Source organism: Triticum urartu, chromosome 2A (genome assembly GCF_056163025.1).
Source record: "Triticum urartu cultivar PI428250 chromosome 2A, HENAU_Tu73, whole genome shotgun sequence".
NCBI classification, from domain to species: domain Eukaryota; kingdom Viridiplantae; phylum Streptophyta; class Magnoliopsida; order Poales; family Poaceae; genus Triticum; species Triticum urartu.
Genome location: NC_141874.1, coordinates 726,396,081 through 726,423,371, shown reverse-complemented (window position 1 = coordinate 726,423,371; position 27,291 = coordinate 726,396,081). Strand labels below are relative to the sequence as shown.

The 27,291-nt window shown below is 43.2% G+C and overlaps 4 protein-coding genes across 4 annotated transcripts; 3 read left to right on the top strand and 1 right to left on the bottom strand.

Annotated features, from left to right (window-relative positions):
* The first annotated feature begins 12,898 nt into the window (after window positions 1-12,898).
* On the top strand, window positions 12,899-14,531 carry LOC125534352 (uncharacterized). The gene is made up of 8 exons (XM_048697603.2): window positions 12,899-12,926; window positions 13,022-13,099; window positions 13,186-13,287; window positions 13,375-13,628; window positions 13,717-13,926; window positions 14,015-14,107; window positions 14,190-14,291; window positions 14,457-14,531. Exons 1-8 carry the CDS (start codon window positions 12,899-12,901, stop codon window positions 14,514-14,516), a joined length of 927 nt encoding a protein of 308 aa, XP_048553560.2. The 3' UTR covers window positions 14,517-14,531.
* LOC125534351 (uncharacterized) lies at window positions 14,507-15,508 on the top strand. Its single transcript, XM_087540281.1, has 3 exons — window positions 14,507-14,915; window positions 14,996-15,160; window positions 15,419-15,508. The coding sequence occupies exons 1-3, from the start codon at window positions 14,592-14,594 to the stop codon at window positions 15,506-15,508; spliced, it is 579 nt and encodes a 192-aa protein (XP_087396407.1). The 5' UTR covers window positions 14,507-14,591.
* A 2,844-nt stretch (window positions 15,509-18,352) lies between these two features.
* LOC125540124 (cullin-3A) lies at window positions 18,353-23,781 on the top strand. The gene is made up of 2 exons (XM_048703713.2): window positions 18,353-18,692; window positions 21,565-23,781. Exons 1-2 carry the CDS (start codon window positions 18,532-18,534, stop codon window positions 23,600-23,602), a joined length of 2,199 nt encoding a protein of 732 aa, XP_048559670.2. The 5' UTR covers window positions 18,353-18,531; the 3' UTR covers window positions 23,603-23,781.
* Window positions 23,782-24,123: 342 nt separating this feature from the next.
* LOC147987224 (uncharacterized) lies at window positions 24,124-25,315 on the bottom strand. Its single transcript, XM_087545182.1, has one exon. It carries the CDS (start codon window positions 25,149-25,151, stop codon window positions 24,264-24,266), a length of 888 nt encoding a protein of 295 aa, XP_087401308.1. The 5' UTR covers window positions 25,152-25,315; the 3' UTR covers window positions 24,124-24,263.
* Between the last annotated feature and the right edge of the window lie 1,976 nt (window positions 25,316-27,291).

Sequence of the window (27,291 nt, the reverse complement as noted above, 5' to 3'; positions counted from 1 at the left end):
TTCCATTGGTGCCTCTCCGATGGTGCATGAGTAGTTCTTTGTAGACCTTCGGGTCCGTAGTTAGTAGCTAGATGGCTTCATCTCTCTCTCTTGATTCTCAATATAATGGTCTCTTGGAGATCCATATGATGTAACTCTTTTGCAGTGTGTTTGTTGGGATCGATGAACTTTGAGTTTATGATTAGATCTATCTTTTTATATCCATGAAAGTATTTGAGTTTCTTTGATCTCTTTTATGCATGATATCTTAATAGACTCGTATTTCTTCTCTGATATTTGGGTTTTGTCTGGCCAACTTAATCTATTTATCTTGCATAAGTAAAAGTGCATAAGTAAAGGGCTCGGGTAAGAGATAACCGAGGCACGCAGAGACGACGATGTATCCCAAAGTTCACACCCTTACGGATGATAATCTCCGTATGGAGCGGTGTGGAGGCACAATGCTCCCCAAGAAGCCACTAGGGCCACCGTAATCTCCTCATGCCCTCGCACAATGCAAGATGTCGTGATTCCACTAAGGGACCCTTGAGAGCGGTCACCGAACCCATACAAACGGCAACCCTTGGGGCGGTCGCCAAACCCGTACACTTTGGCAACCCTTGGGGCGGTCACCGGAACCCGTAAAAATTGCTCAGGGCGATTTCCACAACCTAATTGGAGACCTCGGCGATTGCTCGGAGCTTTACACCACAATGATTGAGCTTCGAGGCACCACAACCGTCTAGGGCGCCCAAGAATCCAAGAGGAACAAGCTCTAGGGTACCAAGCACCCAAGAGTAATAAGCTTCTCAACGTTCACCTCCACATATCACAGTGAAGAACTCAAATTGATGCACCAAAACAATGGCAAGGGCACATGGAGTGCCCTAGTCCCTCACTCTCAAATCCCACCAAAGCAACGAAAGCTATGGAGGAATATGAGAGGAAGAACAAGAAGGAGAACACCAAGAACTCCAAGATCTAGATCCAAGGGGTTCCCCTCACAAAGAGGAGAAAGTGATTGATGGAAATGTGGATCTAGATCTCCTCTGTCTTTTCCCTCAAGAACTAGCAAGAATCATTGGAGGGATTGAGAAATAGCAAGCTCTAAGAAGGTCAACAATGGGGGAAGAACACGAACTCAAAGGATTAGATGCAATGGGGAAGAAGTCCCCCTTTTATAGGCCTCTCCAAATCCAACCGTTATGCACACAACCCATGCACAAGCGGTAGTACCGCTCGCAGCGGTACTTCCGCTGGCACGGTATTTTCAGCCGTAACGAGCAACTAAGAAAAACAAGGAGGCGGTACTACTGCATGGGGCGGTACTACCGCCCACTACTGCCGCTCTACTTTCACGCAGAGGAAAACCAAATCCAGAAGCTAAAATATAAGCGGAGGTTCCCGCGGTAGTAGAGGGCCAGAAGTACCGTCCAAGCGGTACTACCGTGCTCTACTACCCTGAGAGGAAAAAGAATCCAGAAGCTTAAGAATAAGCGGAAGTGCCCCGCGGGACCGGAGCCGCGGAAGTACCGCGCAAGCGGTACTACCGCTAGAGTGTAACAAAAAGCCTAAGAAAAACATATGGAAGCAGGAAAGCCTGAACTGCCATAACTTCTGCAAATGAGCACCGAATTGAGAAAACTCAAGCTTGTTGGATAGATGACGACGAGTACTATCCAAACAGCTTATGGTTATAGTGAGAAGAGGTAGTAGAAAAATTCCAATGATATAGAGATGTGAAACCTCTACGAAGGAAGAACTGGAAAAAACCCCAACATCTAAAACATCATAGAAGAAGCATGTGAACTCCGTTTTCAATGAACTCGAGCTTGTCATGAAGATGAACATAAGCTCCAAATGTCACAAGGAGAAGAACCAAACAAGAACCAAGAATGATGATGCAAGGATGCAATGGTTTGAGCTCTCTATGAACGATACGATCAAGCTACTGACTCGAGAGCTCCCCTTGATAGTACGACAACCGATCATATAACCTGGTCTCTGAACTACCACCATGAGACCGATAAAATAGAAAACCTATCAAGGGAAAACCTTTGCCTTGCACATACTCCACTTGAGCTGGATGATGACGGTCTTGACTTCCTCAAGTTGGACCACCTATCTTGATTGTGTTGGCTCGGTGAAGACTAGTTGATTGCTCCACCATACTCCACTATGAGTGAGCCACTCTTTGGAACATCTGCACAAGTCCATTTTCACCACAATGGATGGAAAGCTTCAAGCATGATCACTTCGAGATGCTCCATTTGAACTTGCACACCGCAATCTTGATGACGATCACCACTTGATGTCATCCTCCATGGGTTGTATGAGATCTTCCTCTTAACGCAAGTCCATGGAAACATACCTAGCCCCACAAAGAACTCTCACGTAGACCATGGGTTAATACACAACGCGTAATGGACAATGCTTACCATACCATGGGATCACTTGATCCCTTTCAGTACATCTTCTGCGCTTTGCGTGTTGATCAACTAGATTCACACTTTAACTTAGTCTTGATCAACCTTGTATCATGTCTTCTACATGACCATCTTTGGATAATTCCTTGAATAACACCTTGGTCATCTCATAAACTCCTTGAACCCAACACATGGACTTCAAGAAAATCCTATGGACAAACCCTTCAAATATAACTCAAGGCAACCATTAGTCCATATAGATTGTCATTGATTACCAAAATCAAACATGGGGGCACCACATGTTCTTTCATAGTTGTTGGTGAAGGCAAAATAAATGATTTGTAAGGTTGGTAGGTGGCAGTTGACAGTTTCCCAGGACGAAGGAGGGGTTTGAGGTTTTGTTGGCAATGCCTAGGGAGTAGTAATGGTGAAACTAAAGAACCTAAGGAAAGTCTGCAGATTAGAGAAGTTTAAAATCAACTTTAATCAGTAGGCAATTATTTCAAATAAAAAAGTTTTTGATGTCTGGATCACCACATTTTTCTTAGTTTCGCAAACATTTTTCCAAGCAATGAGGCACGGGACACCAATGCAAGTTTCTTCCGCTATTCGGAAAAGGCTCTATGAATCACGTTAATGTCTTATAACACTTTTTTTGTGAGTATGAAGACGACATAAAATAAACAGCGAGTGAATCAAGGACGGAGGAAAGAAAGTATGTCTACCCCTGTCAGACAACAAACTAGATACCCAATGATGCAGCTTGAAGCTACGTTGGTATTTCCCAAAGAGGAAGGGATGATGCAGCAACAACGGCGGTAGGTATTTCCCTCAGATATGAAACCAAGGTTATCGAACCAGTAGGAGAACCAAGCAACACAATGTAAACAACACCTACACACAAATAATAAATACTCGCAACCTGACGTGTAAAGGGGTTGTCAATCCTTTTCGGGTAACGGTGCCACAAATTGGCAAATGGACGTGGATAAAATGTAGTAGATTGATAGATCGAACGCCAAATAAAATAAATAAGAATAAAACGCAGCAAGGTATTTTTGTATTTTTAGTTTAATAGATCTGAAAATAAAAGCAAAGAAAAATAGATCACAAAGGCAAATAATATGAGAAAGAGACCCAGGGCACGTAGGTTTCACTAGTGGCTTCTCTCGAGGAAAATAGCAAACAGTGAGCGAACAAATTACTGTTGGGCAATTGATAGAACTTCAAATAATCATGACGATATCCAGGCAATGATCATTACATAGGGATCATGTCCAAGATTAGTAGACCGACTCCTGCCTGCATCTACTACTATTACTCCACACATCGACCGCTATCCAGCATGCATCTAGTGTATTAAGTTCATGGAGAAATGGAGTAATGCAATAAGAACGATGATATGATGTAGACAATATCTATCTATGTAGAGATAGACCCCATCATTTTATCCTTAGTAGCAATGATACATACGTGTCGGTTCCCCTTCTGTCACTGGGATCAAGCGCCGTAAGATCAAACCCACTACAAAGCACCTCTTCCCATTGCAAGATAAATATATCAAGTTGGCCAAATAAAACCCAAATATCGGAGAACAAGTATGAGGCTATAAGCAATCATGCATAAAATAAATCAAAGAAACTCAAATACTTTCATGGATATAAAAAGATAGATCTGATCATAAACTCAAAGTTCATCGATCCCAACAAACACACCACAAAAAGAGTTACATCATATGGATCTCCAGGAGACCATTGTATTGAGAATTCAGCGAGAGAGAGAGGAAGTCATCTAGCTACTAACTACGGACCCGAAGGTCTACAAAGAACTACTCACGCATCATCGGAGAGGCACCAATGGATGTGGTGAACCCCATCCGAGATGGTGTCTAGATTGGATCTGGTGGTTCTGAACCCTGCGACGGCTGGAATTGATTTTCGTTGACTCCCCTAGGGTTTCTGGATTATTGGGGGTATTTATAGAGCAAATAGGCGGTCCGGGGCACCCGAGGTGGGCACAACCCACCAGGGCGCGCCTGGGCCTCCTGGCGTGCCCTGGTGGGTTGTGCTCTCCTCGGAGCACCCCCCAGATGGAGCCTTGGCCCATTAGGTGTCTTCTGGTCCAAAAAAATCTCTGTAAAGTTTCGTTGCATTTGGACTCCGTTTGGTATTGATTTCCTGCGGTGTAAAAAACATGCAGAAAACATCAACTGGCACTTGACATTATGTCAATAGGTTAGTACCAAAATGATATAAAATGACTATAAAATGATTATAAAGCATCCAAGATTGATAATATAACAACATGGAACAATCAAAAATTATAGATACGTTGGAGCCAACAGGCAAGATATCTGAAAACTTCCGAGATAATGGGCTGGAAGACGGGTGGAGGTAACTTTTGGTGAGAGTGGAGGAGGCCTAAGTAAGTTTGTCATAAGGAAGAGACAGAGTAGCCGGGGATGTTTGAAATCACATGAGCGGAGTCGTGGTTAGAGTGGAGAAGGATGAAGGTAGTTTTACGGAAATTGATCGCAAGACTGGTAGCTAAGGCGAAACTATCAAATATTCTTTAAGGCGAGCGACAACGTCAGTAGAGGCGTGCATGATGATAAGGTTTCACCCGCATATTGAAGAACTGTGTGGGGGATATCTGGGTAGATGGGGTGGTGGAGGATTTTAACATCGTGGGCGTCTAGGATCATGTGAAGAAGGTCAACGACGATGATGAAGAGGTAGGGAGATAGGGGTCACCTTGGTGAAGGCCATTTTTATAGTTGATCCATGATCTAGGGAGACCATTTAGTAGGACTACTGTTTTGGCAAAGGAAAGCATGTTTTTTATCCAAGAACACTAAGAGTTCAGGAAGCCTTTATGGGCTAGGATGCTGAGAAGGGAGTCCCAAGAACTCGAGCCGAAGCTTTTTTTAAAACCCATCTTAAGGACCATAGTAGGAGCTTTACATGACTGACAACAACTAAGGAGGTTAGCTGCGGAAATGAAGTTTTCAACAATATTTCCACCGTTAATTAGTGAATCCCGTTTGATTGCCATGCACGAGGAGGGGGCACTACAAGGATTCCGGTCTATTGCAACAAAAATTATTGCTACAACTATCTTTTGTTGCAATAAAATGTTATATTACCACAAAATTCCAGTTTGTGGTAATAGGATCTACATATTGCCACAATTTTGTTTCATTGCGCTAAGTACTCATTTTGTTGCAATAGAAGCCATGTATTGCCACAAGCTGCATCGCCGTTGCAATATGATAGTGCTATTGCGACAGTTCCGTCCCGGTGCGTGAATGTGTCATCTTGTTGCAATAAAGGCTAGGTATTGCAACAAAGTAAATCTTTGTGGTTATATTTAGACATATATTGCAACAATTCTGCCTTGTGGCGCTACTCATAGATACTGTTGCAAAAAACATGGCTTCATATTGCAACAAAGCATGTATTGGTTGTAAAATAGGGTGGCTTTTGCCTCATCTTCGTTGCGTTGCAATAACTATTACATATTGCGACAAATTGAGCATCCATGGTAATATGTACAACATAATGCAACAATCCTCTAGTGTTGCCAAAAAGAAGCAGGATATTGCAACGATATTCTCTATAGTTAATTATGCTTTAATTAGTTGAAAAGTTAGTTCCACAATTATAGGGAGGATAAGCTGCCTACACGCTCAGATTAATAAAATTTCCCAAGGTTAAAGGAGTCCAAATGTGGCCGTCCGCGCGAGTCGACGACGGCTTTACGGAGAACACGGGATGCACTGATGGAGAGGCCAACAACAACGACGACGGAGACGAGATCTGTAGCAGCGTCGATGAATCTGCTACTAGCAATTGACGTTCGTGTATCACGAGAAGACGAAAAGATGTTTGTGTATCATGCGGCCAGAGATGGAGCACACATGCACGCCCATCGGCATTGATCTAAGGTACCTTCGCTGATTCATGTGCATGCATACATGTATGATGAGACCGCGTGCACCTGTTTGACTAATTACTTTATATCTCAAGCATGATTGACCTACACAGCTGATCTGAATCGTATTATACGCGCCGCGCAAGCCGGCGCCTGGCAGGGCGTTGCTTCCTAGTAGATCAGGTTTTCACCTGGATCGGCTACACCTACAAGGCTACAAGACACAAGGGACTTCGTCGGCAATTCTGATAACGCCACACTGCAATCATAGAATGGTTTGTATCACGCATCATAGAATGATGCTCTAATGTGGTGCGCGTATATTTACATTTTGAGTCTTTGTATTTCTGCAGTGGAACAATATCAGTATTTGAAGCAACTATACTACTTTTTTGATTTTAAATAATCATGCTACTATTTCATGTAGTATACTCTTTTCATTAATTATACAGTACCTTTTTTTAGAACTTGATACAGTACCTTTTTTAGTGAACAATACTAGTATTACATGCTCATTTGTACATCAGTCTTATCTATAGTAGTTTTACATACTCCTTTGTAAACCAAGTGGCAAGTGGTGTATATACTTCCTCCCGATCCATGTTATGTGGTATATATTGTCGGTCTGGTATGCACATTGTGATATATACTTTCTCCATCGCAAAAAAAAATAGTATATACTACATGGCAAAAACGTGATATATACTCGGTCACTCCGAAGTGGTATATACTCTTTCACGAAAAACAATCCGACACATACTTTAGTTACTCCATCTCTAAAATGTGGTATATACTCCATCACTTTTGTTCTGGGTACATATACTCCATCTCTAAAATGTGGTACATACTCAATCGCAAAATATTGAATATACTCTGTTTGGAAAAAGTTGTGGATATCCAGTCACGAAAAAATGGTTTATACTCCATGAAAAAAAGTGAGGTGTACTTCTTTCAGTTTTTGGCGAACACCCCAGTATATATGCCTATTATGAAACCAACCAACCAGTATATACTCTACCCCCGCCCAAAAAAAGCAGTATATGCTTATAAAAAAAGGCAGTACACGCTCATTTGTATAAAAGTAGTATATACTCAATAATACCAGTAGTACCTCTTTTGTTCACAAGCAATTAATAACTCATTCCAAATGAAAAAAACCCAGTATATGCATATTATGAAACCAATCAGTATATACTGTACACGCAAAAGAGAAACAATGTATACTCACTAAAAAAGGACAGTACACTCGTTCGGATAAAAGTACTATATACTCAACAAAAAACAGTACATATCCCTTTTCTTCTTCTTGCATGGATTCTTTTTTTTTTTGTCCAACGGTGCATGCACATGGACGGATTAGCCATCTGGTATTGAATCCCTTAATTTTAGGAGCAATCAGACACATGCATGTGTGTGGTCGTTGCATGCATCGGTTCTGTTTTATCTTCTCTTGCGATTAGGAGATGAGAGTATGTACTCTTGGGAGTACAAAAGAGGAGTCCTTATATATACTAGTAAGCATGCACGTGCAACGCACGTATTATAATTAATAATAATAATAATCTATTTTAAATCTTATTAGTGGGCTTTTTTTTACCGAGCCATTGAAATATGTCTCATGCCCAACAATGAAAGCGCACGTGTAATACACGATCCACAGATATGTCTTCATGAAAAAAATCATGATCACATAAATTTATTATAATTTTTTACATATTATTTTAAAAACAACAACTAAACAACATTATGTACTACGCCCTCTGTAAACTAAACTGAAACATGTTTTATATTAACGTACAGAAGTAATATTTATCTTTGGGATCCTCCTCCGTCTTCATGTATTTTTAGAGGGATTATAAAATATTGGATTGTTTTTAGAGAGATAAAAATAGTTAATTGAGTCGCAATTGAAAAAATGACAAATATATTCATGTACTAAAATTTAGAAAACATAAATCCAAATAAAAAGGTGATTTTAAAAAAAAAATAAACATGCTAATATCACTCAACTTAGTCAAAGTCAACTGAAATCTAACTACACCTTTACAAATACTTCAATTTTGGATATGATTCATTCGTTGCCTACCTAGCAGCTAGCTTGGTTTCCGATTCAAGAACGCAATTGCTAATTAGCCGGTAAAAAAACTCAGCCGAGCGCTGGGCATCAGACGAACGGCTGGGCTGGATTGATTGGACTTTTGGTAATTTTCTGGCCCATATCAATGGACAGGGAGCCGGTTCCTCAGTTAAGCCGCTTCACGTAAAAAAATAAAAAAAAAATCCCACCGCCCTGACATTTCTCCCCGTCGTTCCCCATTCTTCCTTGGTCGCCAGCTCCCTCTCCCCACTAGCAAGTGAAACAGGATTCAGCCGCTCATAACTACTCATACAGGAAATCAAGATCACTGGGTAGCATACTAAGTATTCTCACAGTAATTTTTCACCAATTAACCCATGTCCATGCAACGATTCACAGGGTCATATGCAGATCAAAGCAAAACAGTACAGAGTTTCAGAGATTTACAACTAGAAAAGATCTTCTGCGTGAAAGGCTTGAGGTCTTGTGCGTGATCTTTTAAGAAGAGAAGCAGAAGAGGATCCTTGGGGAAGATCGGCAGCGTGTTGGAGAGGAGCAGCGGCGGTCAGGGGCGGCAGGAAGGGGCCCCGAGGATTCAAGCTTCCCCGCCGTGAAGCGCGCCGTCAGGGAGGAGAGGCCGCCGCCGCCAGCCTCCTGAAACCCTCTTCTCACCTCCCTCTTCGTTCGATCCGATCTCTCCCCTTTCTCTTTTCTTGGTTCGATCTGGTGTCTCCCCTGTCTGTCTGTTCTGGCTTCGATCTTTTTTTTTTGTTCAGGGGCGAGAGAAAGGAAGTCGCCCCCTTCCTTCGATCCCCTCCTCTGGTTTGTGGTTCAGCCGCGCGTGGGATCAGACGACCCGTCTGGTGGGTCGCGCCACTGCACGATCGCCCGGGTGACCAGACAGGCAGACACGCTGTCTGGTGCAGCGCGTGACCTCTTCTGCCGTATATTACTTTTTTTAAGGTCGGATAGCGTATATTACTGAAATATGTCCATGCAAAAAAATAAAATTACTGAAATATGTGATTAACGTGGCCTTCTTTTTTTGTTTGAAAGAAGATAGTAATTCTATTAACCAAACTTTGATTATCTGCAACTTTTAAACCACAAATCCAAATGATCTCATTGTTTTTGCATTTTTTAAATTAAACTGATATTTATATAGTAATTTGGTTGCATCATTTTGCCTACTTAAGTAGTGTAGGTAGCATATGTCGGCCAACAATCGGCACGTATCAACGTCCTACACCACCCATGTGATCACTAACTACGCCTCCGATGATCGGGTCGCCCTCGACGACTGGGTGGACTCCGGTCACGGCTCCATCGAAAGCTTCCAAGACCGTGCGCTCCATTCCCGAGCTCTCCGTCCTCCGACAGGCGTGCCTGGTACGCCTCCTCCTCTTCCTCCGCCTTGCGCCGCTCTTCCTCCTCGCTTTCATGGAGGGATGTGAAGCAGAAGAGGTTGAGGACTAACATGTATTTTGCGATTTTCATCCTAATGCAATAATTATTGGGCATCACTGAGGAGTAACGACAATAGAGCCATAAAGAGATAGCGGAAACTAGGCACCATGAAATATTTTAAGAGATTTATTTATGTCGTCGATGTGTGCATGAGGGATGATTTTTTTCCTCCCGTTACAACGCACGGGCATGTTTGCTAGTGAATACATAAAGAAGAGACAAGGTGTTGGCCTTATCTGAATACATTTATTTTAACAAATGTGTGATATGCCAATAAGTAACTCTCAAAACTAAATTTGTTTGGTTGATAATTTACATAGTTGAATCTCTATTATTTTCGTTAAAACAAGAGGAACATGATTATGTTGGACCTACTGTGGCATGGAGGACCCTCCCGAGTCGCCCTCGCAGGCGGCGGGAGAGATCGCTAGCCAAGAGATGATTATGTCCGGTAAAAATGAAAGATGATGAGATCATCCCATCTAAAGATCGAGACTGACATAGATCGAATGTCTCATCTACCCATCCCCTCAGTACTTATGTTTTGAGACAAGAGTATAACCTAATAGTTTTAAAGTGAGCGGCGCGTGATGTCTCTGTGACATGTAGTTTAGAGCTGGCCAAATTTCTGATGCTTTGACCAACAGTTCACCAAGGCACAAAATTTTGACATATCCAACCTAAGTGTAGATTGATGAAACAACACCTTCCTAATTGGCTACGGGTGGTTGGCGGACCGGGGTTGCGGCGGAGGGGTTGAAGCAGCGTGGTACATCACCTACTCAGTCCGTCCACTGGTTGACGGTGAAGGCATCCGTGGACGTCGTGTTCCTCCCACTCCTTCTATCTTATTTCGGGTGAAAACTTGATCTTCGGATCGGACGGTAGCGACGTTCATGGTCGTGCCCTTCCTGGAGGCATCGTCTTGGAGATCTCGGTCCGGCATGTCCGTCGCACATCTTCCAAGATGATCGCTCCTCGTGCTGGTGGTCTCCGTCGGCTCTAAGCAGATCCCTTTTTTGCACATCTTATAGGTGCTTGCTAGTTATTGAGGTTGTGTGTCGGTGCCCGACATTCGTGTATCTTGCTTTGGGTGTGTGTGGTATCCATTTGTATCGGTTGCTTCGATGTATGTGATGGTTGTTTTACAATATAAACAGGGAAACTCCTTTTCTTTTGTTAATTGGCTTTCTTAAATGACGACGACTATACAAATATCAACGACGAGAACGTTACAGGGGAGGGCGTCGAATCACCCCTTCACAATTCTCGGATTTGGTGTTTTTTTCACCACGATATAACTTCTTACTAATAAATACTAGTATTCCCTCCATCTCGAAATATATTTACAATCTAGAAAATTTCCTCCAAAAATAATTACTTTTTTAAAACAAAAAATTACTTTCCCACCACCTAATTTAGGTGTACTATTGTTTGCGCCAATATTTTTTAACCTCCCGCTAAAAGTCCCAAATTAGTGTCTTTGTTCCCATCAAAAAATTAGCCTCCCGCTAAATACCTTCATAACAACCCACGAATATATAATTGTAGATCAAATCACAGCGTCTTCACGGGCGATTGGATCTGAGCCCTCGTCTCTGTTCATCTATGCTGCCGGCGTCATGACGGCGTCAACAGAGCGAACCACAGCAGCTGCACGGCGTCAGGTTAGTCCTCCCGATCTCCTCCCTCGCTGAAAAATCCAGTTCCCCTCGATCTCCCCCTCCTCCCTCTCCTCTGCGCCGCCCGCCTCCGTCCGGGATCAAACCCCCTCCCCCGCAAGCTCCTCCTCGATGCGCGGCTCTCTCGATCCCGATCCATTCAGAGGGGCTGCCCCTTCTCTCCTCGCTCGCCGCTTGGTCGTAGAAAAGAAGTCCGAGCAGGGGACATGGCCGCCGCCGGTGGCATTTTCCCATCGCGCCTCGATTTGGCCGCCTCGGCGGAGGCGCTCGCGGCCTGGAGGGTCGGCGGAGCGCCTCACCTTGGCCTGGAGGCTGGCCGCCATGGAGCTCGCCTCGGCCTAGAACTAGGGCTCGACGGGGCCTCCCGGCCCGGTTCATGGCCGCAGCCGTCTCGGCTGTGCACGCCGGCGTCGTGACGTGGTGGGCAGGCGCTGGTTGCTGCATCACCCGACCCCAGCGTGCTTGCAGGCCTCTCCGGCATCTCTGCTCCTGATTCGCTCTGTTTCCTCGTGGAGGCCAAAGGGGGTCGTGACCCCCCCTCCAAAACTGTATTTTGTTACTAATTACTAAGCGTTTTGGTGCAGCCCATCCGTGGATCATCTCTTGCCAATTTAATTATTATCTACATTGGTTTTTGAGCATTAGATCCATTAACTGAAAGGTATAGACGTACTCTGTATGTACAAAGCCTATATTGTTAAGATGACAAATCGACGACTGCTGATGAGATGACTGCCATATGTTCGATTACCTTGTAAATTCATGTCATTCGTATATGTTTTTATGCATATTTTTCTGCCAGTTTAAAAATTGCCCCCCCTCCCCCACCCTATAGCTTGTCACGGTACGCCACTGGCTGTTTGAGCACCATTATGTAGATATTAGATGATATATGTGCGTCAACAGAGCAGAGGATTCAGGTTTAGTCATCCTCTACATTGCATTTGATTCAGATTACTATAAGATGATTTTTAATGGATATTTGGTCTTACACGAGTCACATTGGAAATGTTTTTTCCTATTGATTCAGAGTAGTATTTTCATGAACAACCTATCACTGATACATCGCCTTTCATGTCATTGACATATGCTTAATACTTCTGAATAACGTACGTCAAGAGAACCTAGGATTCAGGTTTAGTGCATCTTCTGCATGTTATTCAGACCACTATAATATGAGTTTTTAATAGATATTTTGTTTTTATTGCTTTCTTATATCGTGTTGCACCTTTTCTAGTTGGAATAATCAACATAGATTTATACTTTTAATAGATGTATTGTGCTTCTTAAATTGACTCAAAATTTTATGTCTGGTTTACCTACACAAGGGCACAATGATGAATTGTACGGAGGATGCTCCTGGTACACAACATCCTTACTTCATAATCACCTATCTGAATGGTGTAGAACATCAATGCTTTGTTAATGCTAAGTCCCATGATTGTTTTTGTGTGTAGTAAAGAAAGGCTCTGTTCTCTTAACAAGGATGGAAAGTATAACGGCATACAAAAACCAACGTGGACAACCCAGATCTGGTAAATTGTTTAGCATTTGCTATAATGCATAAAATCTTGGTGTGGGTTAAATAGCTAAACCTTCAAGACTGCTAAATCTTTTACAGGAACTCCAGAACAATCTGACACTCCAGTGTCTGCTAATGACTTGTGTTCCCTTGCTGAATGGCCATCCCATGCTCGCCGCAACCGTGCGCTACTACAGGATGGTACTTGCTTTCATTTACATTTGTGTCATCATTTCTTACAATCTAATACCAAGTAATACAATTTTTCTTGTATGATTTGGGCTGTAGAAGCTGGTGGACAGAAGAAGAAAGGGCGAGGTGTTCTAAAAGGTTTTAAAGCATCTAAGAAGCGTTTTGCCAATGGATCTGCAAAGCTAAATATTACATTCTCTGAAAAATTGGGTGGTACAGTAGGAATGAACTATCGTTCGTTCAAGGATGACGTGGTAGTCATAATGAAAAGAAAGCTACCACTCATTGGAGTGAGGACGTGGTCGGACATTCACCCTACCATTCATCGACTCATTGTTGCAGATATGATAGTGCGTAGAACCTTTTTCACATGTGTTATCTTATTTTACCATCAATAATGCACTGCTTATGTATATTTATTTGCTGTATGCTTTATAGGACAAATGGGACCTGGAAGATACACAAGAAACAGAAGAAAAAGTTCTCAAAATTGCGAAAGAGCAATATAGAGGCTGGCGATCAACTCTAAGCTCCACTTACAAGGCATACAAAACAGATACAGCTAGATTGGCTAATCTGCCGGAAGATTTGCAACCAGAAGAGTGGGAATGGATGATTGAGTACTTTGGCACTGATTCAAAATTTCAGGTTATCTCTAAGATCACAGTTTGTCTATTATGTGTTAAGATGAAATGGCTAGTCTCACTGGTTATATTTGGTTTCAATGAATTGATAGGATCGCAGCCAAACGAACACTGATAACCGTAAGAAACAGAAGACAAAACACATAATCGGATCAAAATCTTACTCGCAAGTTAGTTTTGAGAAGGTATGAGTCCAACTAAATATGTATGCCTCGCTGCTAAATATGGTGTCATGTTTCAAGCATCTCATTGGTATATTACTTGCAGAGAAACTTGGAAACTGGAGAAGAGCCAGATTGTATTGCTCTGTGGGAACTCACCCACACGAACGATGGAACATTGTCTAACACAGATTCCCAGAAAGTTTACGTGAGTACACTGACTTTTGGTTATTCTATAGTTAGTCAATGATGTGCATTCGGCATGTTTCGTCATCAGATGCGATTATTCATGCATTGGACCGTGTTATTCTTGTTTCATCTTTTATAGTGTCAATATTGATGCTGCACCTATAATTGTTCCTTCCATTTTTAGGACAAAGCACTTCAAGAGGTTAAAATCAAAGAAACTGAAGGTCCACTTTCAAGTGAGTAGAAAAACAATATTTTCCAGACCGCTTACAAAGACACTCTGGAATGCAAGTCATCGCAGCCTCGTGGGTACGGATACATGGCCAAAACTTCAACTGGTTCTGAAAGGTTTCGTATCCAGATCGAAGAGCAAGCTCGTGCTACAGCAGCCACCCAGGAGCGAAACTCTCAGCTCAGCCAGCAGGTCAACGAATTAGAAGATCAACTACAAGCTGAACGTGCAAACACACAAGAGAGGATTAACTTGGAGTGTGCCGAGAGAGAACAACTTGAGGAGAGGTTAAAAGAAGAGTGTGCTGAAAGGGAAAGATTGTTGCAAGAGGAGCGAACATCAAGACTGGAATTTGAAAAAAACATGATGGCAAAGTTTGTAGTATTGAGCCAACAGATGGGAACCCAACAGGTGATTACAGTCATATGCTTCCGACCTTGTAAGATGTATGTTGCTTACTTGCATTGCTAAAAGTGCACTTCTATTTACAGGTGCCTACGAAGAGGGTTGACAAAGAGAATAGTAATCCAAACTTGCAAAATATTCTTTTACAGAGATCTAGTCCTAATAAGACTCCAGGTTCAAGGACAACTGCTATTTCTTCAAATGCGCTCATACAAGCTGCAACAAGGCATTCTCGAATGTTTAAAGCAATTGTAAGTCACAACCTTGCTTTCTCTTCATGTTTACCTGCATTTTATACGTCATTGGTCTTCATAATTAGCTAGCTGATTCTTCTCTTTTACCATGTGTTGTTGCTGCATCGAGTCACGACTTAAATGAAAAAGGAATATGTGCTAGCTAGGGACATGAACTTAACTGAAACTATACATCTAGTCATAACTTAAATCAATAGTAGAAGCTTTTAGTAGATGTACGATCGGATGATGGCACCATTCTGTATGCACGAGCAGGATGTCATGAGCATGCGCGTGATGCCTTCGCTGATGAGTCCACTGCAATGTCCCATGCAGCATCTCTTGCCGCTGATATGGGGGTCGTGAGGGTCGTTTTTTAAACGGACTCGCAACTCCTGATGGAAGCACTTAATATCAATAAGGTTGACTTGTCAGCCCATGCTGCTGCTATTGAGGATACCAAGTACCCGCTCAAATTATGGTTTTCTTATTATGAAATAAATGTATGCCGTCGCTAACTCTGTTGCTCATGAGCTTGCTAGTCTTGGTAGGATGTTAGAACCTAACCACTATTTGGAATGGGAGGCTGATGTACCAGCCCTTGTGGCTGTGCTTTGGGTGATTCAACCCGGCATCGTTAAGTTAAAAGCAATGTTTTTTTCTCAAAAAGAAGCTTTTAGTAGATGTACTTGTGGTTATGCTTCAGATATTTACACTTGTATAGTTGTTCTGATCCCTTAGTTACATGCTTGCTGACACAGTATTAGTCCAGTTAGTCTGGCGACAGTTTTTAACAATGGGGCTGGAATAATTGTATGACATATGTTATGTTCGACTAATTAACTAGAACTTTTTTTCTTGATTGCAGGATCCAAAGAACTAGCTGGACTGGACTCTAGATGGGCAGTTTAGTCTTCGAAGTTAATTAGGATGGCTAAATTACATTTGAGTTTCATTTGATGGATATTTGCTATGAGAATTATGAATTTTGTGAATCTGCATATTATACGTATGGTTTTGAATATTGTAATCGAAATCCTGTATTTTTTTTATGGTTGCAATAGACTATTACCACAACCCACTTTCGGTTGCCACATGCTAGCACCAATAAAATATAGTGTTGCGTTATATCTCATTCGCTACGCCTTTCTGTTTTGTTGCACTAGGATGTTGCAACGGAGCACTTTATATTGTTGTAATAGCTTGGCGCCACAAAAGATTTCACGATGCGATAACAGTTTGGCGCCACCAAAGTAAGTTTGTTGAAATAGAGTATCGCCACGAAAAGTATAGATTGTCGCAATAACTTCTTGCTACAAAGTTTTTACCTGTTGTGATACCTATTTATCACCATAAAAGCAAGTATGTTGCAATTTCCTGTTACGACGATTCGACTATTTGTTGCCATAAGGTAATGCCACAAGCGCAGTGGGTCGTGGCAACATGCCTAATGCCACGAAAACAAGGATTGTTGCCATAGTTTATTGCCACAAGTATAGTGGGTCGTGGCAACATGCCTAATGCCACGAAAACAAGGATTGTTGCCATAGTTTGTTGCCACAATTGACTATTGCCACGGAAGAGTATTGTGCCACGAAATGGCCATCGTTGGCATAGGTTGTTGCCACAAATGTCTATTGCTACGAGATATCAGTCTCCACAATTCGTTACATGTTGCATTAAAGCTATCTCCACAAATTAAAATGTGGCATCAGGTGAGTGTTGTCACGGGAAAACATGTGGCAACTTACCGCATGGTTGTTGCAATAGCACACTTTATTACCACAATTCCTTTTTCGTGGTAATAACCTATTACCATGTGTCCAGTCGCAATGGCTGCCAACGAATGTCGTTTCGTGGCAACAGGTACTTATCGCCACGAAACAACATGTATTGCAACAAACGGTTTTGTTGCAATAGACCCGAATCCTTGTAGTGGGGGCTGAGGTTTTTTAGTCTGTTAGTGAGAAGCTTGACAATGTCATTTGTGGGGCGTTTTGCAGAGAGATAGGTTTGAAGGCATCATCAACGATTTTGACGATGTCGTTTTTATGGAGGAGATCACGCGGGCCCCATTGGAACGTTCGACGTCCGTGCTTAGGTTGTGGAAGTCCAAGGAAAAAGGGAATGATGATAGTTTTGATTGAGTGCCAAAATTTTCGATAATAGCTAGGGTCGAAAATGTTCGGTCCTGGACTAGCATGATGCATGGTTTATTTCGAGGTGTCTTGGATTTCCTGAATGAAGAAGGGAGCATCTAAGCTTAAAAGTTGAGGGATTTGCTCCATATATAGGTGTTGAAAAATAAAACCATGTGCAATTGTATGAGAGGGATGCCTCCTGTGTTCTATGTATGTTGGGGAAACGATGTCTCCTTTCATCATGTATATAAGCGGGTCTCCCACATTACAATAAAACTAGTGAATCATTTGGACTCTTCATCTGTCTTTTTACTTTTGCTGTACAATACATTATCATCACGAAGACTCTATCAAGAGCAATCGGCGACACGAGAAGAAGGAACCATCGAGTGGCAGTCCTTTGGAACATCAGGCCAGTACGCGCGGGAGGCGCTCGGCCACGACGCCCCTCCTCCCGGGGCGGCAACACGACGCCAGTGCGTGAAGGCATCGATCACATCACCACGAGGCGATGGCAACAGCACGCGATGGCACGGTTGACTGCGCAAGGACATGCAGCGGGAACATCATGGATTTGGATTCTGTTGACGTTTATGGTCTTTAGAGTATCTACATAGTTCAAAGATCACGATGTTGACGTCTCCTGATCTATGTGGATGACTTCCTAATCGTCGCTGCTATAACTTTTTGGGTTGAAACAAGTTTGCTCCGTCGATGCGAGGCCCACAGGCAACATCGAGCTTTGCTCACGACTCGTCCTTGGTGTATGCAAGACAAAGAAGATCTCGGCGCCCCTGAGAATTTAGATGCAATTTTCTTTTTTTGTAATAATAAGGATGTGTTTGTAATACTTACTCGTACTTAAAAAAAAATGGACCTGGGTCCTTTTCTTGTTGAAAAGGAAAACAATGTGGCGTGTGGATGTGTTGTGAAGTTATTTTTATTTTTTTTAAATATAAAACGTGAACAATCGGAATACGAACGTGAAACGTGGAAAGGAGCCCGAGACGGCGAGGCCCGAAGCGCCAAATATAGGGGGCGGCCCGGATGTGGGATATCCACCGAGGCGAAACCCCCAAAAGAATCCGGAAAATATAAGCGCACACGCACGCACGCGAGCGAAACAACAAAATACCTATACGGCCGAGCCGAGGCCCATCGTCTCATCCCCATCCCCTCCCCTCCTCGCCGGAACCCTAAGCAGCAGGGAGGGCGGATCGCCGCGGCGCGGGCGCACGGGCGGCGGCGATGAATCCCCAGCGGAAGCGCATCCCCAAGATCGAGCCCTTCAAGCACCGGGTCGAGGTCGACCCCAAGTTCTTCGACAAGTCGTGGAAGAAGCTCGATGACGCCATCCGCGAGATTTACAACCACAACGCCAGCGGCCTCTCCTTCGAGGAGCTCTACAGGTTGACAGCCCCGATCTGCCCCCCCTCTTTTTTTTTTCCGCTGTTGATTTTGGTGGTGCACGTGTCCTCGGGGAGGCGCGGCGACCGACGGTAGATGTGTTGGATGCCGCCAATTGGGATTCGTTGCTAGATAGATTCGTGGCTTGATAGATTCGGGTCGGGATTCGTCGCTGGATAGTGTGCCGATCGCGTCTTCTGTTTTTCTTAGGCTTTGCTGTATGACCATAGATTGGATTGTGGGGATACTCAGTAAATTCCCAAGATTTTGGTTGGCCGGGGTTGTTCTGTTAGGTTATCCTAGGTATGCGAGTTTGTGGTTTGTTGTCAAGAAATCGGGATGTGCCGAGGCTTGAAAGGGCGCGCTTAATACTGGTAGAAATTGAGTTGCATGGGGTTTTCCCATGCTGGCGTGGCTGTGACTTGCGCATGTTTATATTTGTTGTTTGGATATTGGGATGTGTTGCTCTGATTCTAGTTTTGGAGTCTGGACGTAGTTGCTTACTTTTGGTAGAAATTAGTTGCATGGGTTTTAGCACACCGTCATTTGAAATTGTATGTCTTGCTCTGGTGTAGTTTTGGAACGCTGGATATAGCACATAGTTTTGGTGAAAATTAGCTTGTGCGTGTTTTGACGTGCCAGTGTGTCTGCAAGGCTGTGTGAAGCATAATATTTTTGCTGTTATGCTATAATTAATTTTTGTGTCCACAGAGTAAAGATATGACATATCATAAACAATGTATTATAGACAATGTTACCAAAAAAGTTTTGTGCTTAAATCATTATGATAGTGTGTCTGTGTCATAATGTATCCAAATGTTATGTATGATGAAAGTAATTGAAATTTACTTGTTTATAATAGGTCATCTTAGTCCTCTGAGATTTTTTTAGATAATTACTTGGAAACTGGGGTGAGGGGGTGGGCATGAAAGCTGTTAGGATGCATTGTCTAGAATGTGCATATGGGTTTTATATCTTAAAAAAAGGCCATATCTTTACTTTGCCCTGTGTTACCGTGGCAGTATTTTGTTTCTAGGTTCTGGTGTCGCTTCATCTTCGGGAAGCCCCTTATTAACTTTTGTTCCAGATTTCTTTGAGAAAAAGTATTTTGAAGGTTGACATGACTTAATTTGATTGTTAATGTATGATTTCCATGAGCAAAGTCCTTGTGTTGTTATAACGGATTTAATACCAGTGCTACTTGCCACTGTAACCTTTCGACTCAATAGCTTTTAACTTATCTACGACTAGCATGGAAACATTGGTGTTACAAAAGGGTACTAATAGACACCTGTACCAATGCTGTTCACATTGTTTTAGTACTTAGTTCTCATCTTGAAACCAAGATCTTGTCTGGCGTTAACAAACACTATTGCCATAATGACATATGGTGTAATTTTTGCAAGTAGTAATGGCTATATCTACTGGGAAAAGGTATGTTGGATGCACTTGAACCACTGTATTCGACAATAGAATTAATTAAGGTAGGTGCTGAAGTGACCACCCTAGCCCGCATAATAATGTTGTAGTTAGCTAATTTATTGTTTAATGGAGTAGCGAACTTTCTCAGCAAACCATTCATGCTTGCACAATAGCCCAATTCATTTACTCATCCTGGGACTTAGGCTATTGGGTAGAAATGAATTCAACTTTGTAGAATGAGAATGACATCCATGCTGGTTCTTTGGGGTATGGTAAGTCCAAAATGACATCCATGCTGGTTCTTTGGGGTATGGTAAGTCCAACCCACTAAATTAGGTATAGGTGTATAATGGAAAATCCATGATATTTTTTCCTAAAAACTTATCTGTTCTTGAACAAGGAAAGAGGTCTGACACATCATCTCTTTACAAATGAAGTAGTAATTTAACCTGCATCCTGATGAAAAAATGTCGCTATATAATTTGGAAGTTCCTTTTGGGGAATTAATGTAAGGCTGCATATAAAATTTTACACTCCCTTTTAGTAGAAGTCTTTTTGGAGTAGTGTAACTGGGAAAGTTGCCTTTTACCAGATAATACAATCTAGGCTTCTCTTTATGCCAAATAGATAAAGTTATCATGATACAAACACTGAAACACATTCCCCTTCTGGGACCTACTGTTTTTCTGAATCATGAAATACAATAAAGAATTTAGCCCATAATAGCAGTCATGCGTATGTGGTCCTTCTGAATTTAGGAAATCCTGGTTGTTTAGTTAGTCTCAGGAAAGCCCAGCTTTTTTGGATAGTGGTAGTAGACCCCAAGTTTTTTTTACATTAGCTTTGTCATCCTTGTACATATGGCTTTGCTTATGTTATGAAAGAATCATTATTTTTCCTTTGTACATTTGCAAGGTCTTCTTTAACTAAGATGGAATAGATAGAGATATGACATATGAGATTGCAGAGTATAAATGACCTGTTTGATGCATTTTTTTTTGAAGACCGGATAGCTCGGAATTTAAATCATATATAGGACTTGTCTGCTTTTATTTAGTTCACTGAAGATTATTTCAAAGAAATACTTTTCACACTTTTCTGCATAACAAACTGTATGAATTTTTTTCCTGTAAAATTGTCTTTATATAATGTTTTAGAAATTGTGGCTGGCATGTGTGTTTTCCTGCCTTTATTTTGGGAGTTGGTTTTGGGATTTCTTAGTGTGCTTATTGACTAAAGATGCCATAAGTATAGTGCAGACTAGTCTGTGTTTGTGTTTTAGAGCTTATGTGTGGTGGCTGTGCTGTTTTGAGGTATGCTGAGGAATGACTTGCTTTATTATCTGAATATTATTTTTAGGCCATATATTACTGTTCTGTCATGTTGCTATTGGTTTGTGCAGATATTGTTATTTAAATTTCATGATGTAATACTCCCTTTTGTGTTGGCCAGGACCGCATATAACATGGTTCTTCACAAGCATGGTGGGAGGCTATACGATAAATTGGCAGAGAACTTGAAAGGACACCTTAGAGAAATGGGCAAATTAGTAGAGGCTGCCCAAGGTGGTTTGTTCTTGGAGGAGCTACAGAGAAGGTGGGCTGATCATATCAAGGCTTTACAGATGATCAGAGATATACTGATGTATATGGATAGAACATTTATTCCATCTAGCAAAAAGACACCTGTCTTTGAGCATGGTCTAGAACTGTGGAGAGATATTGTTGTCCGCTCCCCCAAAATTCATGGGAGATTGGTCGACACACTTCTGGAACTCATTCATAGAGAGAGGATGGGTGAGATGATAAACAGAGGTTTGATGAGGAACACGACCAAGATGCTGATGGAACTGGGGTCGTCTGTCTACCAGGATGACTTTGAGAGGCCATTCCTTGAGGTGTCTGCAAGTTTCTATAGTGGTGAGTCGCAGCAGTGCATCGAGCGTTGCGACTGTGGTGAGTACCTGAAGAATGCTGAGAAGCGGCTTGCTGAGGAATCGGAACGTGTTTCGCTGTATATGGACGCCAAAACTGCAGACAAAATAGCTAATGTTGTGGACAAAGAGATGCTCTCGAATCACATGCAGAGGTTGTTTCTTATGGAGAATTCTGGTCTTGTGAATATGCTCATTAATGACAAGCATGAAGACCTGACCAGGATGTATGACTTGTTTAAACGTGTCCCTGATGGGCATTCAACCATTAGATCTCTCATGGCTTCTCATGTTAAGGAGACTGGAAAGATTTTGGTGACTGACCCAGAGAGATTAAGGGATCCTGTTGATTTCGTCCAGCGTCTTCTAAATGAGAAGGACAAGTATGATGAGATTGTCAGTGTTTCATTCAGCAATGACAAGACTTTCCAGAATGCTTTAAATGCCTCATTTGAGCATTTCATCAACTTAAACAATCGCTCCCCTGAGTTCATATCATTGTATGTTGATGACAAGCTTCGGAAAGGTGTGAAAGGTGCTGCCAATGAAGAGGATATTGAGACAGTTCTGGACAAGGTTATGATGCTGTTCAGGTACTTGCAGGAGAAAGATGTTTTTGAGAAGTATTACAAGCAGCACTTGGCAAAACGCCTTCTATCTGGGAAAACTAGTTCTGATGAAGCTGAGAGGAACATGCTTGTGAAGCTGAAGACAGAATGTGGCTACCAGTTTACGTCAAAGCTGGAGAGCATGTTCACTGATTTGAAGACGTCTCAGGATACAATGCAAAGTTTCTATGCCAATCTCGCTGGTGACAGTGACGGCCCAACAATATCTGTCCAGATACTCACCACTGGATCTTGGCCAACACAGCCATGCGCTACCTGCAATCTTCCACCTGAGATCCTTGGTGTTTCTGAGCAGTTCCGGGCACACTACCTGGGCACGCACAATGGCAGGAGACTGACATGGCAGACAAATATGGGGAATGCAGACATCAAGGCAACATTTGGAGACCGCAAGCATGAGCTGAATGTCTCGACTTACCAGATGTGTGTCCTGATGCTATTCAACTCAACAGATACTTTGACCTACAAGGAAATTGAGCAGAACACAGCCATACCACCTGTTGATCTGAAGCGCTGCCTCCAGTCTCTTGCCTGTGTGAAGGGCAAGAACGTGCTGCGGAAGGAGCCCATGAGCAAGGACATATCCGACAGCGACGCTTTCCACTTCAACGACAAGTTCAGCAGCAAGTTGGTGAAGGTGAAGATTGGCACGGTCGTTGCGCAGAAGGAGTCAGAGCCAGAGAAGCAGGAGACCCGCCACAGGGTCGAGGAGGACCGGAAGCCCCAGATCGAGGCGGCCATCGTGAGGATCATGAAGTCCAGGAGGGTCCTGGACCACAACAGCATAGTGACGGAGGTGACGAAGCAGCTCCAGGCGCGCTTCCTGCCGAACCCGGTGGTGATCAAGAAGAGGATCGAGTCCCTGATCGAGCGCGAGTTCCTGGAGAGGGACAAGGTAGATAGGAAGCTCTACCGCTATCTTGCGTAATTAGGTTTTCTTTTGCTGTCGAAACATTAGACGTCCAGTGTCCATGAATGAAGAAAAAACATGTCGCGTCGGTACCGTTGACTTGGATCTTGGCTGTAGTTCTGCTGCAGAGTCGTGGTGGCTTGGAAACTTCCGGCCTGCCATCTTTGGTACATAATATAGAACCATCTTATATCTCAGTGTTTATGCTTGGGTTGTTGCCGCTGGTTGCTCTGTGGTTTGATGCTTGGTTTGGTGGTAGCCGCAGTTGTTGCCTGATGCTTCCTGCTGCCTTTTCTGTGTAGTGTTTGAGATATATTGCAGGAGCTTAGACGAGTGTTCCTGTATTAGCATCTTTCGGTTGTTAGCATCTTGCTTGTTAGCATATTTTAGGTGATAACTTGTAGGTAAATGATTCCTTTTGGACATCTAATTGAGAGATTTTCCCATTGCAACTCGATTTCATCTGGTCTAACATAAACAATTTCATGCCCAATCGAGCTAATAAACCAAAACAAAGCTGCTAAACCTGACGAGTAGTTCACTCATGGTCTAATCATTTGGTCTAACATCACCTACAAAGTATTTACATGAACAAGGTGACCCATCCTCTTGGACCTACTGATTTTAACAAATTGAATTAAACATGCTAAAAAATCCGCAAAGAGACCTGACGGGCATCCTAAAGAACTGAACTAGTATCTACATTGCCGGCGACCTTCGCCGTCGTCATGGCGCCACCAGGTGCACCGGAGCCGCCGCCATCGCCGTAGAGCTTGAGGGCCTTCACCTTCTTCTCCCTGAGCTTCTGCACCTTGCTGTTGCGGTTGGAGTGCTCGCCGCTGCGGAAGAAGGGGCTCGTCGACGGCCGGTACTCCGGCACCAGCTTGTCCCTGCCCATCCTGTACCGGATGCCGCACGCGTTGCACAGCGTGGCCGGCCCGTCCGGCCCGTTCCGCCACTGCGGCGTCTCCGTCGTGTGGCAGTGCCCGCATTCCTGGCCCTCCGCCGCCTGCTCCCGCTTCCGCCCCGCCGACCGCCGGCGGCCGCCACCCATGTCGTCGACCTTGCTGCCGCCGTCGCTGCTGTAACTCAAACTCAACTTGCCGGGTTTGATGTCGCTGCCGCCGTAAATCAACTTGCTGGGTTTGATGTCGCCGCCGTAACTGAACACCCCGGCGTTGTCCGCGCTGACACCGTGTCCGCCGTGGGCGGGCGGCGCCTCGTGAACGGCCGGGACTCCGAAAGACATGGACGGGTGGGACCAGGGCCGCTTGCGCGCGGCGGCCGGCTGGCGGCGCGGTTTGGTGGGCACGTCCCAGAGCGGGAACGCACCGCCGGAGTTGGTCTTCCGGCCGGCGGCCGGGCTCTGGGTGAGCCGCAGGTGCACGTCCACGTCCATGGGCGCCGGCGGCGAGCAGTCGACTCCGAGGGCCTCTAGGAACCTGTCGTCCAAGACGGGCAGGGAGGAGATGAGGGCCTCGTCGACGGCGTCGTCGGGCCAGGGCAGCCCGTCCCCATCGCACTCGTCGATACGCTGGTCGTCGAGAGAGAAGAAGGGCTGACGCATGTGATGAACTCGCCCGGGAAATCGGGGGAATCCCAACCAAATATGTAACAGTAAGATCCCTAGTTTTACGGGGTGTGATGATTACCCATGATGCACCCGATCGGTCGCGCCGGTGCCGTCGGACTTTCTTTGTTCGCGCGGCCCAGGATAGGACTTGCGAAAGCAGCAGGCCTTGCCGTCTGGCCGCGGCCCAAAGCAGGCCTTGTTGTGCTAGACTTGCCTGTGTGATGAATTAAACTAGGGAATCACTTCACCTCAAAAAATTGTCTCAAAAAAAAAACCTCAAAAAAAAACTATGTCATGAATTAAATTAGGGAGATACAAAAAAAAACTAGGAATTCGTCGACAGAGTAGGTGATTGTTCAGATAGTATGTGCCACTACTAAATTTTATTGCCACCTAAACCGGCATGGAGAATTCTAGCGCGCCGCAATGGATGCTCAGGCAAGCTCGTATGCTCCCCCCATTTCATTCTGGTCCCAAAACTTATAAGAGAAGTACATCCTCGACTATATGCTTCGGCCAATTCCAAAAACCGTGAGCGCTGTGTACAAAGAATGAAGATATAGCGCCGATTAGGGAATGACCCCGCAAAAAAAAAAAAGATATAGCGCCGATTAGGCAATGACCGTAAGAAATTCTTGCCCATCGACTCCCTCAAACAAAAGTTTTCTGCTCGCGTCGCCGCTACGCGTGCTCCCCCTCTGTCTTCCATACACCGGCAGCGCCCTCCCTCGGCCCATAGTCCCCTCGCTTTCCCAACGGCGGGCGACAATGGAAAGGCTCACCTGTATTGTCACAATCAGCAGTGGCACAAGGATGCTTCCATCATCTCTTGCGTCGGCAATTTAATCTCTCAGATACGGAAGCTCATACTTATGACTGCACAGATCCGCACATCGCATCCTCAATTGGCCTAGCCAGCCATGCATCTATATTCCGGTCTATTATGAAATCCAAATCCATGTAACACAATTATTTGACCAAACTGTTAGTTTCATAATCCAGTGTTTGCTACCAGTTAATTGGTTTATTCTAATATGAAATTTTCTTTATGTTATCAACCTTGTCTTGGTTTAGCGTGTCAACACTGAACACTAGATGAATTATAATGCATTTTTTTGTTTGTACATGGCAAGCATTCCTATTTTGCTATTTTCAAACCATTATGTTGTGACAGCTAAAAATTCTTCCGATATCCATGCTTCATAAGCATCATATACGTGTTTTTCAATCCAATTTGTTTGCTTCAGTAGACCCATGCTTCTACCTTGTTTTTTTTTTTTGCATGTTGGTGTCTATAGTTTTCCAAAGCATTGCTCCACCGAAATCTCGTTGGCAAGCAAGGCTGATTTTGGGTTTGAAATTTCAATGCTTCTATGATGACTCTATGCCTTGTGACTACATTAAAAAAATTTGATTCCTAATCTTCCTTGGTCTCTTGTATGTGCTCCTTGTGTACAGATAGACAGCAACATCGAAACATGCTTCTTGATTTAGTATATTAGTTTGCATAGGTAAGTTATGTTCAAACATGGGCACATACTTTATATATCTGTCATCTACTCCCTCCAATTCATAATAATTAAAGTTCTAGGATTATCCTAAGTCAAAACTCTTTTTAATTTGACTAAGTCAATAGAAAAATTTGCAAAGACCGACAATATCAAATATATATATTTGGTATAATGAAACATATTTGGTGTTGTTGATTTTGATATATACTTCATCAACTCAATGAAGTTTTACTTAGAGTAATCCTAGAATTTCAATTAGTATTTGAAACAGATGATGTATGTTGCAAAGAGTTCATGTCATCATTTTGTTTCTTTCTAATGGTTCAAGTGCACATTCAGGTAGTATGTGGTTCCTATGTTACTAACATCTATTAGACATTTGATAGTCGTGTACACGTGCACATTATGGAACACTCTAGCAAAGATAGTTGAAGGTACTTAAGTAGACACAACCACATATAGACATCTCGTAGACATAACCATATCGTAGGCACAACCACATATTGCAAACTAATCCACTGATAAATATGTTTTTATTTAGTTTTTCTTACACTACATATTAATATGAAGTTTAGTTTACCGAAAAATCATTTGTTAAAACAAATGATAGTCTTTTGAATTGT